Raw genomic sequence first — 16,315 nt, 5'->3', positions numbered from 1 at the left:
AACCATAATCACCGAGCATATTAGCATGTTAACATTTGCTGATTAGCAATAAAAACACAAACTACAGCTGCTGTTGATGGGGTTGTCTTCAGTCTACAAGATATGCAGATAGGCCTATTATGGATAAACTATTATGGAAATGTTAAGTTTTAGGTCGACCCCTGTGTTGTTATATCATGAAAAAATGAGACATGGTCATTTGTGTCATGGGGGAAATTTCCTATATACTGAGCTTTATTTTTGACTTGCCTTCTTGGGCTCTTGCATAGCCTCTCTTACTCACTTGTCATCAAGCTTCATTTTCTTATTCAGGAACGTTTTGACCTCTGAGAAAATCATTAAAGCCCCTTAACTAAAGTAGTACGACTCTTGCTTTATATTTAAAAAGGCAAAAAAACGTTAAACTATACATATCAGACTTGAGGAACTGTCGTCTGACATTTGAAAACCTGGCCATCCTCCCAGTGTCCATGCCTAAACTGCAGCGCCATCTCATTGGAGAACCTAACTCGCTGGCCTCCACAGCAAACTTCAGCACAGACTGCCTGCGATCACCTTTCACTTATAAATATGAGGACATGGAGAATGTTACATGCTCTTGCATGCTGGCAACACCAGCACAGGTCATGATGACCCCTGCAGGCTTTAAGTAGGACTGCAAGATCATGCAATATTACTGTCACTTTTTTTCATGTTTAAATAGAAAATGCATAAACTAAATCTGCTATAATATAAAATAAAAATGGATAGTGTTTGGTTCTAGTAAACCTTGAAAAGACAAGAAAACACATTTTCCTTTGTCCTATGATTGTGTATTTATCATCACTTTCTTGCCAATTAATTTACTACTGGTATATTAGGTGCACGGACATTCTGTGAGCCACAATGGTCTGTAACTTTTCAAACAAGAGACTCTGACACACTGTCCACCTCAGAAACCACTGGTGAGGACCAGCGGGTGAGGCTAACACCGTACAACTACAAGCAAGCACAAACCAGAAAAGACCCAAAAATATTGAGAGAATAGTCTCAAATCCAAATCAGTTTTAAACAATATATCTTGTTGGGGGTTCCTGCTCTGTCTCTCTTTCAGCTAACGGGTTCTTGGTCAGAAAATCGTTTAAGACTCTGCCCTGGGCCTCAATCCAAATTAACAAAGTTCATACAGCGATTCTAAAAGCAGCCTGAAAAAATGACATCCTCCCTTTGGAGTGTGGCTGTTAACTGTACAACAAGGTCGTGTCAAGTCTACACTGCTGTAGAGGAAGAGACAAAGAGCTGGTTCAGGGTGTCTGACTACACTGATGATGGCCACATGATACTGTCAGTGTCAGCTATTTCGTCATTGAGGAAGAGGAGAACTTGGATCACGAGGAGCCTCAGGAAAAGAGGAAGAGGGAAGAAACTTCACAGATAAGAGCAGCCTATTTGTTTTTGCTTCTTCAAACTATAGAGCACTTTGAATGGCATTTGCTTTGTTTGAAAGGTGCTATATAAAAAAAAAATGATTGACTGATTGTTTAGTGTGTAGATGGAACTCAATCTGTAATCAATCTTTGAATGCAGAACTTTTACTTGTATTTTTGTATTGTGATGTTTTTATTTTTAGTTAATTAAAGAGCTGAGTACTTATTTCACCACTGCACTGCCATGTGCACATTTAAACCTCTTCCCAACAGGATGACAAGAAGCACATTTTACTGTCTCCTTTAAGTGCCTGCCAGCAGATGGTTTACTGCTGTGCTATGACTCATCCTCAGCTTCTGTATCCCGAGGCAAGATACCTTGACCGCTTTCTCAGTGAGAAGGATTTTTCGCATGTGGCAACCCTTTGGGCCTGAGAGGGCTGGGTAATTGGACGAAGAAGTGGCACTTTTTCAACATTTATCATGTTTGACGCAAAACAATTTTTTTTTGCTCATCTGCTGTGTATTGAGACAAAAGTTGAGATCACAGTAAAGGATAAAGTATCTGGTGACGAGAAGGGTGACGATGGTGAATGTCACTCTGCTGCATCTTTGGCTGGGCCCACTGTCAGGAGACACAGAACAAAATTAAGAACAAATATACATATAAAAGCCAAAGAGCTACAGGTGGTGATCATCATACACACACGCACTCAAAAAACCTCTTTTACCTCAGCAGCGTAGCTGGCTTGGTACTCTGTCAACGGCAGCTTCCTGCTGGGCTCTGTGCAGTAGAAAGTCGGCTGTGCGCGGGCCAGAGGCTGCATGCTGCTTTGACAGATGCAGGGAGGGAAGGTTTGCATCTCAGAACAGCAAAGATTAGGGCACTCAGTTTCCAATGCACAGCTGAGAGTGAGGAGAAAGGAAAGGAAATGTCAGAAAATAACACACGGTACAAAAGGGGTATGTGAAAACACACAAATAATTTTTAAAAATGAGTTAGTGGTTAATGGTAAAAAAGTTTGTGCTCATGGCTTACCGACTGCACTGCCTGGAGGTAGGCTGGAGGAAGCTGTTGTGTTTCAGTCCAATCGCCGGTACCAAGTCTCTCAAACAGGTGCAGTTATCCCAGTTTTCAGCATCTAACCGATGGTGGGAATTTACAGTCTCAGAGACAGTTTCATTGATGTGTTTATTTTGTATGTTTCAGTTATAAATTCATAACAATTTCAGTTCATAAAGTCACTAAAATGTGATAAATAAGGTGTTTAAAAGGTAAAAAGTTTGATTAAAAAATGTGTCTAAAAGGCACTTTAAAGTGTTTGATTGAAAAATGTGTTGCCTTTGATGTGATGCCTTTACTTAATGCAGAGATAACACCACCCCATTGTAGTTCAGGTCACTGTGGGATATGTGGTGTTACTGGTCAGTAGCTTTGTATGTGAGAGCAAGGTGGTTGCAGATGACTAACTAGATTGAGAGTAAGTGGAAAATGAATGTTTTTTTTTTTAAAAAAACTTTTATGTCTTTAATTTTTTGTAGTTTTCACTGTTTCTGAGGTCTGAAGAAACCGAGAGAATGTTGAGAAAACAACAGTACAAAACGTGACTATTACATTTTTGGACTGGTGTAGCTACTGTATGTTTGACATTATTGATAGATATTTCTCTGACAGGACTGACAGCTTTTGATATGAACACAGAAAAAAAATACTCAATTACTAAAGCAATGGTCATTACTATCTCCTTGTGAAATGGCCGGGCCTCGTAACCTAACTGTTATTTATCACGGACAAGTGTGTTTCTGTGTGTGTGTGTTTAGAGTTGTTCCACCTGTGACTGTGATAACTGCACTGTGGGTCACAGGAAGGTGGAGCAGATGCTGCAGCCCGGCTTCTCTGCAGACACTTCTAAAGTAATCTTCACAGCAGGCCGGACAGACACGAGACCACAATGCAATCACACCTAAAAGCGCACAAACATGAAGTGGGTTTATCGACATTATGTGTTGTTCTGCACTCCAAAAGCTTCTCAACCAACAGTATAACCCTTTGAAATCTTAGCAAATTAGTTTGATTTCTTGCAATAAAAGGGGAGATAGCAATGAGCAACGTAATAGGACATGGCCCAAAAAATAGCAATGAATTAGTAAAATAAGCAAAAATCAAAGTAAATAAACACACAAAAACATGACCCCAAAAATGTCTTGAAAATTGAAAAAAAAAATATTTGTAACAGAATTTTAAATATGTAATTATAATAATTAGGAATATAGTTAAATTCAGGATATTTTTCCTTTTTTTCCCATTTAAAAAAAAATGAATTCTCCTTGTCACCTTTTACTAATTTCTTGCAACGTGCGGGACACGTCATGCCAAGTTGCTCACTGCCTTTTACCCCATGTTTTCAGTTACCAGTGAATGCATCTAGTGAACTCCAAAGACCACAAACCAAAAGTACTTAAAGGTTTTTTTCTTATTAAAGTTTGGAGCTTAAGTGAAAAATGACAAGATGAATCAAATCAAAACTCCCTAAATAAAAAAAAAGGTCATTTTTACCTTCCTCGTACAGAACATCAGTCTCCTGCTGTAGCTCATCTTTTGCCTCCAGCTGCTCCAACACATTTGCTGTCAAAAGAAAATGGACTGAGTACCGACGCAGCTGCCAGCTTAGATGTGTCTGCGTGTATGAGTGTTTTAAAGAGACACAGAAAACTCCTCACCCTTTCCACCGAAAACATAGTGCAGCTGACCTTTCACCTCCTTACAAATTAAAGGCCCATTCTCTCTTGCAACTGCCTTTTCCTGTGTCCTGGCTTCTGTCAAGGAGGAGCCAATAACCGCAGACGCTGTGGACATGGAAGGAGCGAGGATGCCAAATGGCTGCAAGGAGGCAGGGACGAGGGAACAAGAAGGAGGCTGAAGGATAAAGAAAACAGAAAATAGTTAGAAAATAAAGCTCATTACTGTGAACTTGTAACTTGTGAGTTTGTGTTGTGTTTCACCTGCGGATGGATACTTGAGCCATAGATGCTGTTAGTTGTCTTGTAAAAGTATGGCTTGACTATAGGCCAGGTTTCATTATGAGTCTATGAAAACCACACAATCAACATGTCAGTGAGTCAAACTACCCACCAATAAATAATTCTGTCTGTCTAGCCACTATTCGATCCAACCTGAGGTGGGTTGATGAATGCAGGAGCAGCTGTAGCTTCAGTTCCAGGCTTCAGCTGGATGACCGGTAGGTGGTGCTCACTGGGGGATTTATAATCACGATTGTAAGTGGTGACATATCTATCCAAAAGAGTCTAAAAGGGAGAAACAAACAGATATGTAGATGTTTAAACTTACATCAGCATGGACATACTCCTCACAAAGTTATAGCTTGGTAAGATTCTCTACAACTTAATTATTCAGTTAAATTTACTGACACCATGAGCACCAAAGAAGATGGTATTATCTGCATTGTAAACAAGAGAGACCCCCCCCCCCAAAAAAAAACCCCAAATAAATATAAAATTTAAAAAGTAGATCTAAAAGACTATTTAAAAAAAAAAAAGCTAAGGAAGATGTCCAGTGGACTACATTCCTAATTATCAAAACCATATAATCAACTTATCTATTTAACAGAATTACCTTTTTTTCAATAGCTTTTTTCAAGGTCATTTCTCTTTGTTTTACTTTCTTTCTCTCTCTCTTTTTTTTACGTTGTGTGACAAATAGTTTTGTTGTACTTTTCAAAGATTTCTTACTAACTTCTGGGTCATTTCTTTTTTAGCTGCTCATTACCCTCTTTCCGTGTTTTTGAATATAAATGAATAAATAAAGCCAATCTGCCCAGGTTTGAAAGTGTTAAATAAATGATAGTATCTCCCATCTTTGCTGAGCAACAGTTTTGGGAATGAAATAAATCATATAAGCACCTGTCCCAAATGTAAGCCAGTTGAGTTTGATGGTTTAAGCAAATAATAGTTTTACTGTATGCCATATATTGCTAGCATAAGTACCATAAGTAAAGTTACTCAACTAAAAAAACTGGCCCTTATGTTACACTTCTTTATATTATTACGGTTAGGGCCATTTATGATGGAGAAAATAATTTTGGACAAATCGAGATTAAAGTCAAAATGACGAGAAAAAAAGTCGAAATGACGAGAAAAAAAGTCGAAATGACGAGAAAAAAAGTCGAAATTTCGAGAATAAAGTCGAAAGGAGAGCGGAGAGCCGCGCCGACCTCTGTGTACTTGCCCGGCGAGGGCTGCTCTTGGCCGGGGTGCTACTACCAAAGCTCCCCGGAATGAATTTCCAACGTTTTCCCCTCCTCCTCACCACCACCAGCCACCAGCCACTCCCACGACCTTGGTGGGAGGTGAGACCCCCAGGGCGTGGTGCGATCGAGGCGGGGGTCCCGGAGGCCAGGCCCGCGGAGACTTGGCGGCCCGGTTGGGGGTGGGAGGGGGGCATACACAGGGGCGCGGGCACGGGTCCCTCAATGCGGCTAAAGTGCGGGAGTAAGTTTGACTCTCTTCAGGTAGCCACGGCTGGCTCTGGGGGTGAGATGAGACCTCCAGGGTGGGCTGGGATCGAGGCGGTGGTGAGGTGAGGGGGAGGGGAAAACGTTGGGAATTCATCCCGGGGAGCCTCGATAGTAGCACCCCAGCCACGAGCAGCCTTCCCCGGGCAAGTACACAGAGGTCGGCGCAGCTCTCCGCTCTCCTTTCGACTTTATTCTCGAAATTTCGACCTTAATCTCGAAATTTTATTACGACTTTATTCTCGACATTTCGACTTTTTTTCTCGACATTTTGACTTTTTTTCTCTCGACATTTTGACTTTAATATAGTAATTTAGACTTTAATCTCGAAATTGTATTTCGACTTTGTTTCTCGAAATTTCAACTTTATTCTTCAAATTTCAATTTTATTCTTGTCATTTCTACTTCAATCTTGATTTGCCCGACATTATTTTCTCCATCATAAATGGCCCTAACGATAGCATTTTTAGAAATTGTATTCATTTCTGAGCAGTATTTTACTTTTTTTTAAGCCTGCTTGTATTTAAGTAGCTTGTAACAAGTGCCAAATAAATGTAATGTAAAAAGTACATCTTTGGTGAAGTTATAGGGAAGTAAAAAGTAGCAAGACATGGAAATACTTTAGAGGAATGTAGTACACCTACCTCAAGGAGTACATCGTTTGAGGAATATATCCACCCAATTTCCACATTTATGAGCAAAATGCCCAAATGCCTTGGCGCTATGGCTAAGGAGTCACTAGCTAACCTAGCTACCAGCGTTAGCAAATTAGGTTAGCTAGCTCATGACTATGCAGTTCACTTTAGCTCTTACTTTTCTCTTGCTCTTTGAGCGCCGTCTTTCATGTCCTTGTTTTTTCGGCAACTTTTCTTTTTGGTTCGCTAAAGCTATTCTCATGGTGACTTTCTTTTTGGCCCCAACAGGCAGCTAATTTTGACGAAAAAGCTCCAATAACCAACCTGATATTATCTGTCTCGCGCCGAAAGGCGTTCACTATGTGAGCAATTAGCTAGCAGGCTAGTGGTATAGGTAGAAGTACTGATGTATAAAGTGTATGTGTCACATAACCCTAACTAACAAACTGACGAACAAACTGTGATTCTGTTATTTTTCTTATCATTTGCTTAAATTATTACTTAAGTGATTTTTTCTTTATTTAAATAATTAATTTTGTAATTTTTATTATTAATTTATTTAGCAACTGTTAGATATTTTTCTTAGTACTAAGTGTAGACCATATTTGCTGCATGTGTAAATAGGCAACTGCAATATCATTTTAAATATGGTAATATCTGTCAGTAGAGTTCACAGCTTGTTTGCTGCCCCCCATGTGACCAAACATCAGTTAACCTCAATCAAAGTTTAATGATAATGTGTAATGTATCATTAGTGCAAAAATTATAATAATAAAATAAAGTAGCAATACACATTGTATTACATGGAAACATTTTGCTCTGCAATAAATGTAGCCTGACAATAGATCACTGTAGAACAGTGCACATTAATACATAAATGAACTAGATTTTTCCAACAGGTATGAATTTTGTTGAAATAAAATAGGCCTAATGGAATTGAATTGACAAAATAGTGGGAAAATCATTGTATTCTAATAATAAAATAGTTTTTGATCCATCTTTAAATGTTTTAATGTTCAATAAATGTATACATAAACTGAGATTTAAGCTTTGTAACGTAGTTAACCATGCTGAAAGACACAGTTTAAGGGGGACAAATTTGCCTTTAGTCTGCAGACACAATGCACTAGAGAGAGAAAAAGGTCAGCAGCTGTGTTACTTAGTGGTAATAGCTGTAGCAGTATGGAGTTATATTTTATAACTCCATATAGCAGCAGGAGCAATAGCCTTTAAAAAAATCAATTCAAAATATAAGAGAAACACTAAAACAAGGCACTATTTTATAATTCAAATCAATGAGAAAATTGATCTGAACACAAAGCAAGTTGCTTAAACCTCAGAGTATTTACCTTCAGGTGTTTGGAGGAAATCATCTGAGGTGTTTTTGATTCCTCTCTGGTGGAGTGATCTCAGTGCACCTTCACAGCAGTGAAGCTTAACTGAACTGAGTCTGTCTGAGAGACAGCAGAATGTTTCTGCAACTGTTTTTAATTAAATTTTATTTATTCTAACAATTCTTAATTCTGGAAAAATATGTGATCAAAAATGACTCTACATCTTCTGCATTCCTGTCCGGTTACTCTTACTATAGTTCATGTACTATTCAGTTGCTGAAAGTGCATTCTTACATGGTGTGATTCAGCGGACAGTGGGAGAAGTACAGAGTATCATTTTAAACATCCTAATTTATTATTGGCTCGTTACAAGGATAAAATACTGTCAAATTTCAGACAAATAATTCCAGAAATATATTTTCAAAAATGTATCTTTCATTGTAAACAATGATTTTGTTATGAATGTTATTATATGAATCCGCACCATAATCTGAATACACCTTAAAAAGATCATCTATCTGCTCTTGGCAGTATATTTGAGCTGCAGTTTATTTACATACTGTGTATTCGAGCTGCTTTGTCATTTGCAAAATGACAAAATAACATAAAATTGATGACAAGAAAATTATTGTGCTGTGAATAAAGAATGTCTTCCACATGTATTAAGTAATATCTCAGTACACATAGATCCACTAGAATGAATGCCTCTTGTTAGTTGTTATATTATCATTGACAAAACTCACACTGTGATGTGACTGTCACAAGTCAAATGTTAGTGTAATAGCACCATCTACAACTGAAAAACAAAAGTGTAGAAAGCCTATAAAAGATGAATCAAGAGTTGAATTCTTCAGCTATATTAACATTAAAATATATAAACCAAATGTAAAAAAACTAACCTTGTATTCAGGAATTTAATAATTTTTAGCCTTACCTAAGACATAACATCAACAGTTTTTTTGGATCACAGTTTAAATGGAACTTCAATTATCTTGGAGATCAGAGATTACAACCCTGAATGAGCTTCCTGCCAAGTTAACAGTATTTTTAATTATTACGTCAAATGTAAACAAGTGTAGTAAAGGTGCAAAGATTTGCAATTACAGTACAATGAAAGTAATATGAAATTTAATGGTCAAAACAGGCGCTCTGCAGCTGTATATCTTAAATATTTTCACCTTCTTGGCGTCTTGCACTGATGTCGGATCAAGAGCTATACCATTATGGATTGTAATATTTTTAATAACCTTTACAGTTTCCCTTTATCTGAGCACTGATGGTTGAGATCTACGGGATGTGCAGCTTAACGCTCATTGGCTGCTGTTAAAAGAGTGTTGGTAGAAGACTTTGGCGTTGGCTTTATAATCCATACTTATGGGGGTGCCCAGACTCTGAGCCCCCAGACTCGCACCGCCAAGGCCTGAAGACTGCTGCAAAATCATGAGGCTGTAGCCATGGACACGGCCTTTGAACTGGTCAGATAATGCCACTTTATCCAAGACCTCGGTGAACCCTGGTCAGAGACAGAAATACAGAAACAAAGACAGGAAACTGAGATTGAGCTGAACGTTCAACTACTTCACCCAATTTTATTTTGGTGCCAAAATTATGAAACTTCATTGTGTTGATTTGAGGGACACTGACCTGGCTTCAGAAGCTCCCAGCTCTTCCACACTGAGCCCACACACAGGATGGGCAGGCCGAGGTCACCCCTCAAAAGAGGCTGTCATAACAGAAAGACAGTACAGATATTAAGATATTATAAGAAATTCATCTGTGAATGGATGAAAGCACTGTATATGTGTGTATGTAAATTGTGCGGTCCAAAATTATAGATAGAGATGCGACAACTCTCAACATCGCTCTACATTTAAAGCACCGTTAGCTCAACGAACGGTAAGTCAATGCTAATATTAACATGGTTAGCTAGCTAATGCTTATCCAACATTAGCTTTACAGAAAAGTAGCATTTTAACAAATACATGTAAATATTAAAAAAAGTATTCATGATTTTTGCAAGAGTAATATTGTCATTCCTATATTTTAGAGCACATATGAATTGTTTAGGACTCAAAAGTCAAAGTTTAAGAGTCTGGACTTAAAGGCAAAGACTTGAGACCTGTGACTTTTCAAACGAGGACATATGTTCATTGGTGATCTTTAGAGGTGCTGCTGTGTGGATTTTTTAATTTATTTCATTGTTTTTGTTTTTTTTTTCCTTTTGAACAAAGCCAGGCTAGCTTTTTTTACCCATAGTTACACTCTTCGTGCTAGCAATGCTAGCCGGCTGCTGGCTGTAAGCCTGTAGCATAACACAGGAGGGAAAACACAGGTGTACATAATGGAATTAACGATGGCTGAATTCCATTCAGCTGCTTTGCTTTCAGGGTCCTGGTATTTGCTTTCTCACTGTCACTCTCAATAAGACTTTTGAATGTAACAGAGCCTTCATTAGTGTCATTAGTAACACCTGTGCTTTTCCTCCTATAATGAGCTAAAATGTCTCCTGTGAAAAGGGCCTATGTTAACATCTAACTCTCAGCAAGAGAGCAAGTATGTCCTTAAACGTTGAACTGATGCTTTAACATGCAGTCATGCACTAAAATAGCACTAAAATGCACTAAAATAGTTGTAAATCTGTCAACAAGATTTAATCAACCAAACTACAAAAAAGAAATTAAAAAAATTCTCATTATTTGACTCTTTTACATGAACACCATCTGAAGGGGAAGTAACAGGTTCTCATCCAATCTGCAGCTGAGATTGGGATCTCTCCCTTACAAAAGGCCCAAAACGGTTTAGTCCACCCCTACACTAGAATTCCTTATACGTTACCTCTTGTGCTGCAGGCAGGACTGCTTCTACATGTTTTGCCAGGACTCTCCCAGCCTGAGTGAACACATACCGACAGAGAGCATCCCCTGCTTCTGCACCTAAAACACACAGACACGTACTTATTATTTTACCTTCCACTCAAATCATTTACTTCTTCCTCTGCACAACCAAGCAGACAGTGATGTGCCACCTACCTTCAGCCAGCTTCTTGCAAAAACCAGCAAAGTAGGACTTCTGGAAGTGTCTGTAGAGGTGCGGCAACATGCCCATCAAATCTGACACCTGAGATGTACAGCAATTTTTTTTTACATATGCATTTTTCACTCCATTACAAGAGAGAAACATGACTTTTTAAAATCAAAGGACACTAAATTCTAATTTGACGTGTTTAAGGTGTTCCGGTCCCTAGTTCATTTCTTACCCTGATTGGCACTACTCAAACCTGCATTAATATTAGTGTATATGTTGTCACAGACCTGAAAGTACTCCTCCATGGTTTTCTTGACATGTGAAATATCATGCGGAGGAGCCACCAGGTTGTCTTTGGCATCAAACACTGTCTTCACCGCCAAGTGAGCGATCCAGAATGCTGAGAGATAAAGAAGATTGTCTGAAGAGTTTGGTCTAATCAGTAAAGCTATAAATCATTCATATACATATATATTGTGATGTCATGAGAGTTAGTCATTGAAGGGAGATTCATTCCCTCCTGGGAGTTGCAACAAGAACTACAAACCATCATGGCATCCAGTGAAAGACTACAAGTGCACAGTAAGGGAGCAGGGCAGTCAGGACACTAATTGCTGCCCAGCTGAAACAAATCAGCTGATTGCCCCAATGAGGGAGTTCAGGAGAAAGGGGGAATCAGTGCATGTGGATGAGAAACAATGATTGAGACAGATAAAGAAGAACATAGTTTTTTATTTATGTTTCCCAGAAGACTGTGAATTAGAACTTTGACTTACATACCCAATTTTCATTTTTATTTTTATTTTACTTCTGTCTGCAATACATAAGTTTTTAAAGAAGACTGAATACACTGAATTTGAGTTGGAAAGCAGCATTTGATTGTCCTCATTTCCTGCACCAACACCTCCAAAGCTCTGAGATAAAAGCTCCCAACCTCTCAAAATATCACAATATATATATAACCATAGTTACCTGATCCCTCATCGCCCATCATGTGACCCCAGCCTCCACAGCCGATCTGTGAGCCATCGGGATTGACGAGCTTGCAGTTTGAGCCGGTCCCTGATATCAACACTACACCTCCTACGAAGAAAACAGAAATAGTCTCATTAAGCCATAAAGTGTGGAAAGACTTACTGTAAATGATATCACTTTGATACAGCCACACCTAAGGGGGTAAAGTATCAAGCCTTGCCCTATTTTGAAATTTTAACGTCACAATTTCAACTGTGTCTGTAACTGTGTGTATCTTTCAAATGTTAATGTAGATGGTATGAAAGTAGCTACAATATACATTTTTTATCGTATAGTATAAGGTAAAATGGTTCAAAATAAGAATGCATATAAGCAATTTGAGATCCACTGAAATCTGGATCAACATAAGTTTTCTTGTGCTGCGTTCAGATGCCTTTTTCACGTTTTTTGACCCTTTGAAACCTGGTAATATTGGTTTGATTTCTTTTGAAAACATGGGAAAAAAACAAAGATCCACTGGTCAAGAAATGTCCCACAAAGTGCAAGAAATTATTAAAATGTGGGAAGAAACTTTTCTTCAAATTAGTTTTAAAGAAGAGGGGAGAATTATGAGATAATTATCCAAAAATAAAGAAAAATGTCCTGAAAACTATATTTATAACTATAATATTTTAATATTTAAAATCATTTTATACAAAAAGTATGAGAAAATATATAAAATAAATAAGTATACTTTTTATTTTCTTTTTAGGTCATATTCTTGTTTTTTTCTTTAATTCTATTCTATTTTTATTTTTCTGCCTATTTTCAAGTAATTTTCTCTTAAACTTTTCTGCTAATTTCTTGGGGCCCCATGTTTTGGAATGAAATCAAACCAATTTGCTCCAGTTTCAAAGGTTTTAATAATGTTTAAGTGCAGGATACTCTTACACACATCTTCAGCATTTATTAAAGTTTTGAGATGAGGATTGACTGCACTCTAAAACAACAGAAAAAGAATAGTTACCACAATTGCTGGCGGTCGCCATAGCTCCGATTGCATCTGTGGTAATGAAGTAGTGCTGGCTCAGAGTGGGGAACCGTTGCTTCATGTCAGCAATCAGTTTGTCGATAGCGGCCTTCTGCTCCCCTCCACTCAGAGACATGCCCTGCACACACAGAAAATCAGAGTTTAAAATGCACTTATTTCTTCATCAAATACTAGAGGTCAACCAGTGTATCGACAATTGACACACAGTTATACTGACCAATGAGCACAGTGGAGTGTTTGGATCCAGCCCTGCCTCCATCTTGGCTCTTTGGACCATGTCGTTGATGGTTTCAATACATTTGTCCACCCCAACCAACTGTATATACATATGGACACACGCAAAAAATCTTAATCCAATCAGTTTTTTCTTAAGCATTAACCATTTGAAACTTCAACAACATCATTTTTTGTGCTGCATTTAGACGCCTGTCACATGCATTTAAACCTTTGCAATCTGATCAAATAGGTTTGACCTCTTGAAAACATGGCTTAAAGGGCAGTAAGCAACTTGGCAAGAGATGTCACACAAATTGCTAGAAATGAGAAAAAGAAAAAAAAAGAAAATGTGTTTTTGAAAAAGGAGAGAGAGAAAAAAAGAAAGAGAAAATTATTAGAAGATAATAATTTAAAAAACAGGAAAAAAATGTCCAGAAAGCTGTATTTATAATATTTATCATTATTTTATCTGTATATTTATTATAATTATTTTTTGTTATTGGTTCTTTAATTTACCCTTGTTTTGGTATTTACATTTTTTTCTTTTATTTTTTGTTAAATTTCAGGTAGTTTTCTGGTAACTCATAACTTCTTCCTGTGTTTTTGAAAGAAATCGAGCAAATGTGCTCAGGTTTTAAACGGTTTAACATCTACAGCAAGCACAACCCCCCAATTCCACGGTTCCCTTTTTTCTTTTCTCTCTGACATGCTAACTTTTGTGTCCAACCCAAACTACCTCCATCCCTACTTGTCCTTACCCAGTGGTTGGTTGACGGTCCCTCTGTCTCTGCCAGGATCTTTCCATCTGCTGCCACCAGCACCGCTTTGGAGTGTGTCCCTCCACTGAAGACAGACAGAAAGATGACAAATGGGATGAGAGACACATAAACACATGCATACCAACGAGACAACATGGCAATATCAAGAAAAAAACCCCAAAACAACCGAAAACAGGTGTGTATCTGCTGTGACATGTCCTCTCAGAATTGACAGAAAGGACACAAATTGTCCCTGTTTTGTGCAAAGAAACATCCGAAAAAAACACAATTTCACATATACATTCACATCTATAAACATATTTATATTTTCCAATTGCTACATAATTTTAACTGACAATACCCCACAAAAAGTGGAGGACAGAAGGTGATCACGAGACACAAGCACGCACACAGCAGCATTTTATGGTCAGAATAAAACTCTTTAAGTATCGACTAGTACCCGAAGTTTCACGGAGGAAACCGCGAAAAACACGATTAACAGCCTGAAAGATACACAATCCTTAACTGGTAATTCAAAAATAATCAAATTGGTCGAGTTTTGTTATATTTTAACTAATTCTCACCCCTCTACTCCACCAAACACTGATGCCATTTCTCTCTTCCTGTTTTGGTCCAAGCGGTCCAGTCAAAGTGCAGAAATATCGCGAGAGCGGCAGCTGAGGTCACACCTGCAATGCTGATAAATAACCAGTAGGTAGCAGCTGCGCTTTTCTACATTTCTAGTTCTCTCTCAATATGCACTGTATAAAAATAAAAAGTAATTTATGCATATAAGCAAATACTATTTAATATCAATATTAGAGGCATCTACAACCAATGATTTTAATCACACGTTTGATTATATTTGTATGCCATGATAAATTATGGTAACATAATTAGGTATAAATAACCTTCAGCTGTTGCATTTTTTTTTCTTTCAAGAAAACACACTGCAACACAACATTGGTGCATGCAAGGTATTAAACTCATTATTCTGCCAACAGGCTAAGGAAAGTAAATTTTTTCCAGTTTTGTGGAAGAACATTGGCAAATTAAAAGTTCATTGTGTGTCTTGGCTCATGGTCTAAAAACGCATACTCAGTGTCAAATATAATATTGACAGAGATTTAGCGCCATTTGGCTTAAGGCTGACAAGAGGGACAACAACTCTGAGTTACACTGCGAGCCAGCAGGAGGCATCTGCAACACATTAAGTTAGGGGCCAGCTTCTCTTTGCCAACATAGGCTCCTTAAAAAATAACTTTCATTGTTCTTTTAGTCTATAATATCCTAGGAGTTAAAGTATATATAAGAAGTAATTGCAGGTTCACAGAAACCTGGTCGAACTTTTGTTTGCATTTGGAATTATGCAAGTTTTCTGTAAGACGTATAGTCCTGCTGATATCGTGCAGTTTGTTTGTCAACATTAACATAATCTGTTGTTACATGCAGTTTATAGTGTAGTTTATGTTGTGCATATAGATTATATGTGTGTTAGAAAGTGCGTGTGTCAGAGCTGAAACCAACAGAGAAGTTACACAAGAGTGGGTAGGTGGGAGGAGAGGAAGGAGAGGAGCGGCTCGGTGCGTTCACCACGCGCTGCTCACTCCCCCTGCAGGGAGACAGCTGTGTCAAGCCCCACAGACTTACTGCAACGCCGGATAATAATTCATTCAGATTTCAAAATATCATCACACACTAGGCAAAATTAGATCACATTTTTCATGAACAACGCATCTTAAATTATATAGAATTTGTTTCCACCTTTAAAGCCCAGAAACAGTGTAAACTTATTCATAAATATTTTTTGCAAATTTCTGGGTTATTACTGAACTCTTTCTTTTTTTCTGGGATAAATAGATAAGATAAATAAAAAAGGACACCGAACAGGGCATAAAACAGGACATGAAAAAAAATCTGTTTACAAAAACGAATTAAGACCACAAGGTAAAACAAATGAGTTTTTAAAGGAGATTTTAAAACAGGCCAATATACCCATAATTTAGCTTCAGTCTGACATTTTAAGGTTCTTTTGAGATTGGTAATAGTATTGTTTGGGGCTCCCAGGACAAAAAATAAATTAAAAAAAATCTTTTTGGCCCTTATTTAACTCCCATCCCCACTCTGCAGCCCTCGTTCATTGCATATACAGTGTGTAACATTGCCAAGTTCTGTGCACACAACACTATACACTACAACTTCACTGCATGCCCAAAGATCCCCCAAACAACCACAGTTTAACACAAACTGGACCCAGGTTTTCTGTGATTTCAGTGAACTTAGCTTGATTTAGGCATGTGCAGCATGTGAGTATATGGGCCGCCTGCTTTGCCAACAGTTGCCAGCCTTGATAAGACCTATTTCATTTTATTTTGTAGATACATGGTGCAAATTAATAAATGTGT

The 16,315-nt window shown here is 37.9% G+C and overlaps 2 protein-coding genes across 2 annotated transcripts; both read right to left on the bottom strand.

The window, feature by feature from the left end:
- Positions 1-440: 440 nt before the first annotated feature.
- On the bottom strand, positions 441-6,923 carry LOC148185637 (uncharacterized). The gene is made up of 9 exons (XM_088073241.1): positions 6,752-6,923; positions 4,581-4,712; positions 4,410-4,493; positions 4,128-4,323; positions 3,964-4,032; positions 3,239-3,370; positions 2,446-2,548; positions 2,138-2,312; positions 441-2,031 (listed from the first exon to the last, which is right to left on the bottom strand). Exons 1-9 carry the CDS (start codon positions 6,833-6,835, stop codon positions 1,951-1,953), a joined length of 1,056 nt encoding a protein of 351 aa, XP_087929367.1. The 5' UTR covers positions 6,836-6,923; the 3' UTR covers positions 441-1,950.
- A 1,315-nt stretch (positions 6,924-8,238) lies between these two features.
- On the bottom strand, positions 8,239-14,636 carry nagk (N-acetylglucosamine kinase). The gene is made up of 10 exons (XM_088073240.1): positions 14,495-14,636; positions 13,911-13,995; positions 13,154-13,252; positions 12,913-13,054; positions 11,904-12,014; positions 11,219-11,331; positions 10,937-11,024; positions 10,743-10,840; positions 9,552-9,630; positions 8,239-9,420 (listed from the first exon to the last, which is right to left on the bottom strand). Exons 1-10 carry the CDS (start codon positions 14,521-14,523, stop codon positions 9,218-9,220), a joined length of 1,047 nt encoding a protein of 348 aa, XP_087929366.1. The 5' UTR covers positions 14,524-14,636; the 3' UTR covers positions 8,239-9,217.
- Between the last annotated feature and the right edge of the window lie 1,679 nt (positions 14,637-16,315).

Source organism: Plectropomus leopardus, chromosome 23 (assembly GCF_026936395.1).
Source record: "Plectropomus leopardus strain MGB_pleo_1.0 chromosome 23, ASM2693639v1, whole genome shotgun sequence".
Lineage (NCBI taxonomy): Eukaryota > Metazoa > Chordata > Actinopteri > Perciformes > Serranidae > Plectropomus > Plectropomus leopardus.
Note: the sequence above shows the minus strand (reverse complement) of the source record. Positions and strands in the feature narration are given on the sequence as shown.

What these genes read in the sequence shown, in the direction of transcription:
- nagk (XM_088073240.1), bottom strand. Translation starts at nt 14,523, where the DNA reads ATGGCATCAGTGTTTGGTGGAGTAGAGGG. An exon ending in CCATGGAGGAGTACTTTCAG is followed by an intron (nt 11,025 to 11,218) that starts GTCTGTGACAAC and finishes TGTACATCTCAG; the next exon opens with GTGTCAGATTTGATGGGCAT. An exon ending in TTGCAAGAAGCTGGCTGAAG is followed by an intron (nt 10,841 to 10,936) that starts GTAGGTGGCACA and finishes TGTGTGTTTTAG; the next exon opens with GTGCAGAAGCAGGGGATGCT.
- LOC148185637 (XM_088073241.1), bottom strand. Translation starts at nt 6,835, where the DNA reads ATGAGAATAGCTTTAGCGAACCAAAAAGAAAAGTTGCCGAAAAAACAA. An exon ending in CATTCATCAACCCACCTCAG is followed by an intron (nt 4,494 to 4,580) that starts GTTGGATCGAAT and finishes TGGTTTTCATAG; the next exon opens with ACTCATAATGAAACCTGGCC. An exon ending in CTATGTTTTCGGTGGAAAGG is followed by an intron (nt 4,033 to 4,127) that starts GTGAGGAGTTTT and finishes TTCTTTTGACAG; the next exon opens with CAAATGTGTTGGAGCAGCTG.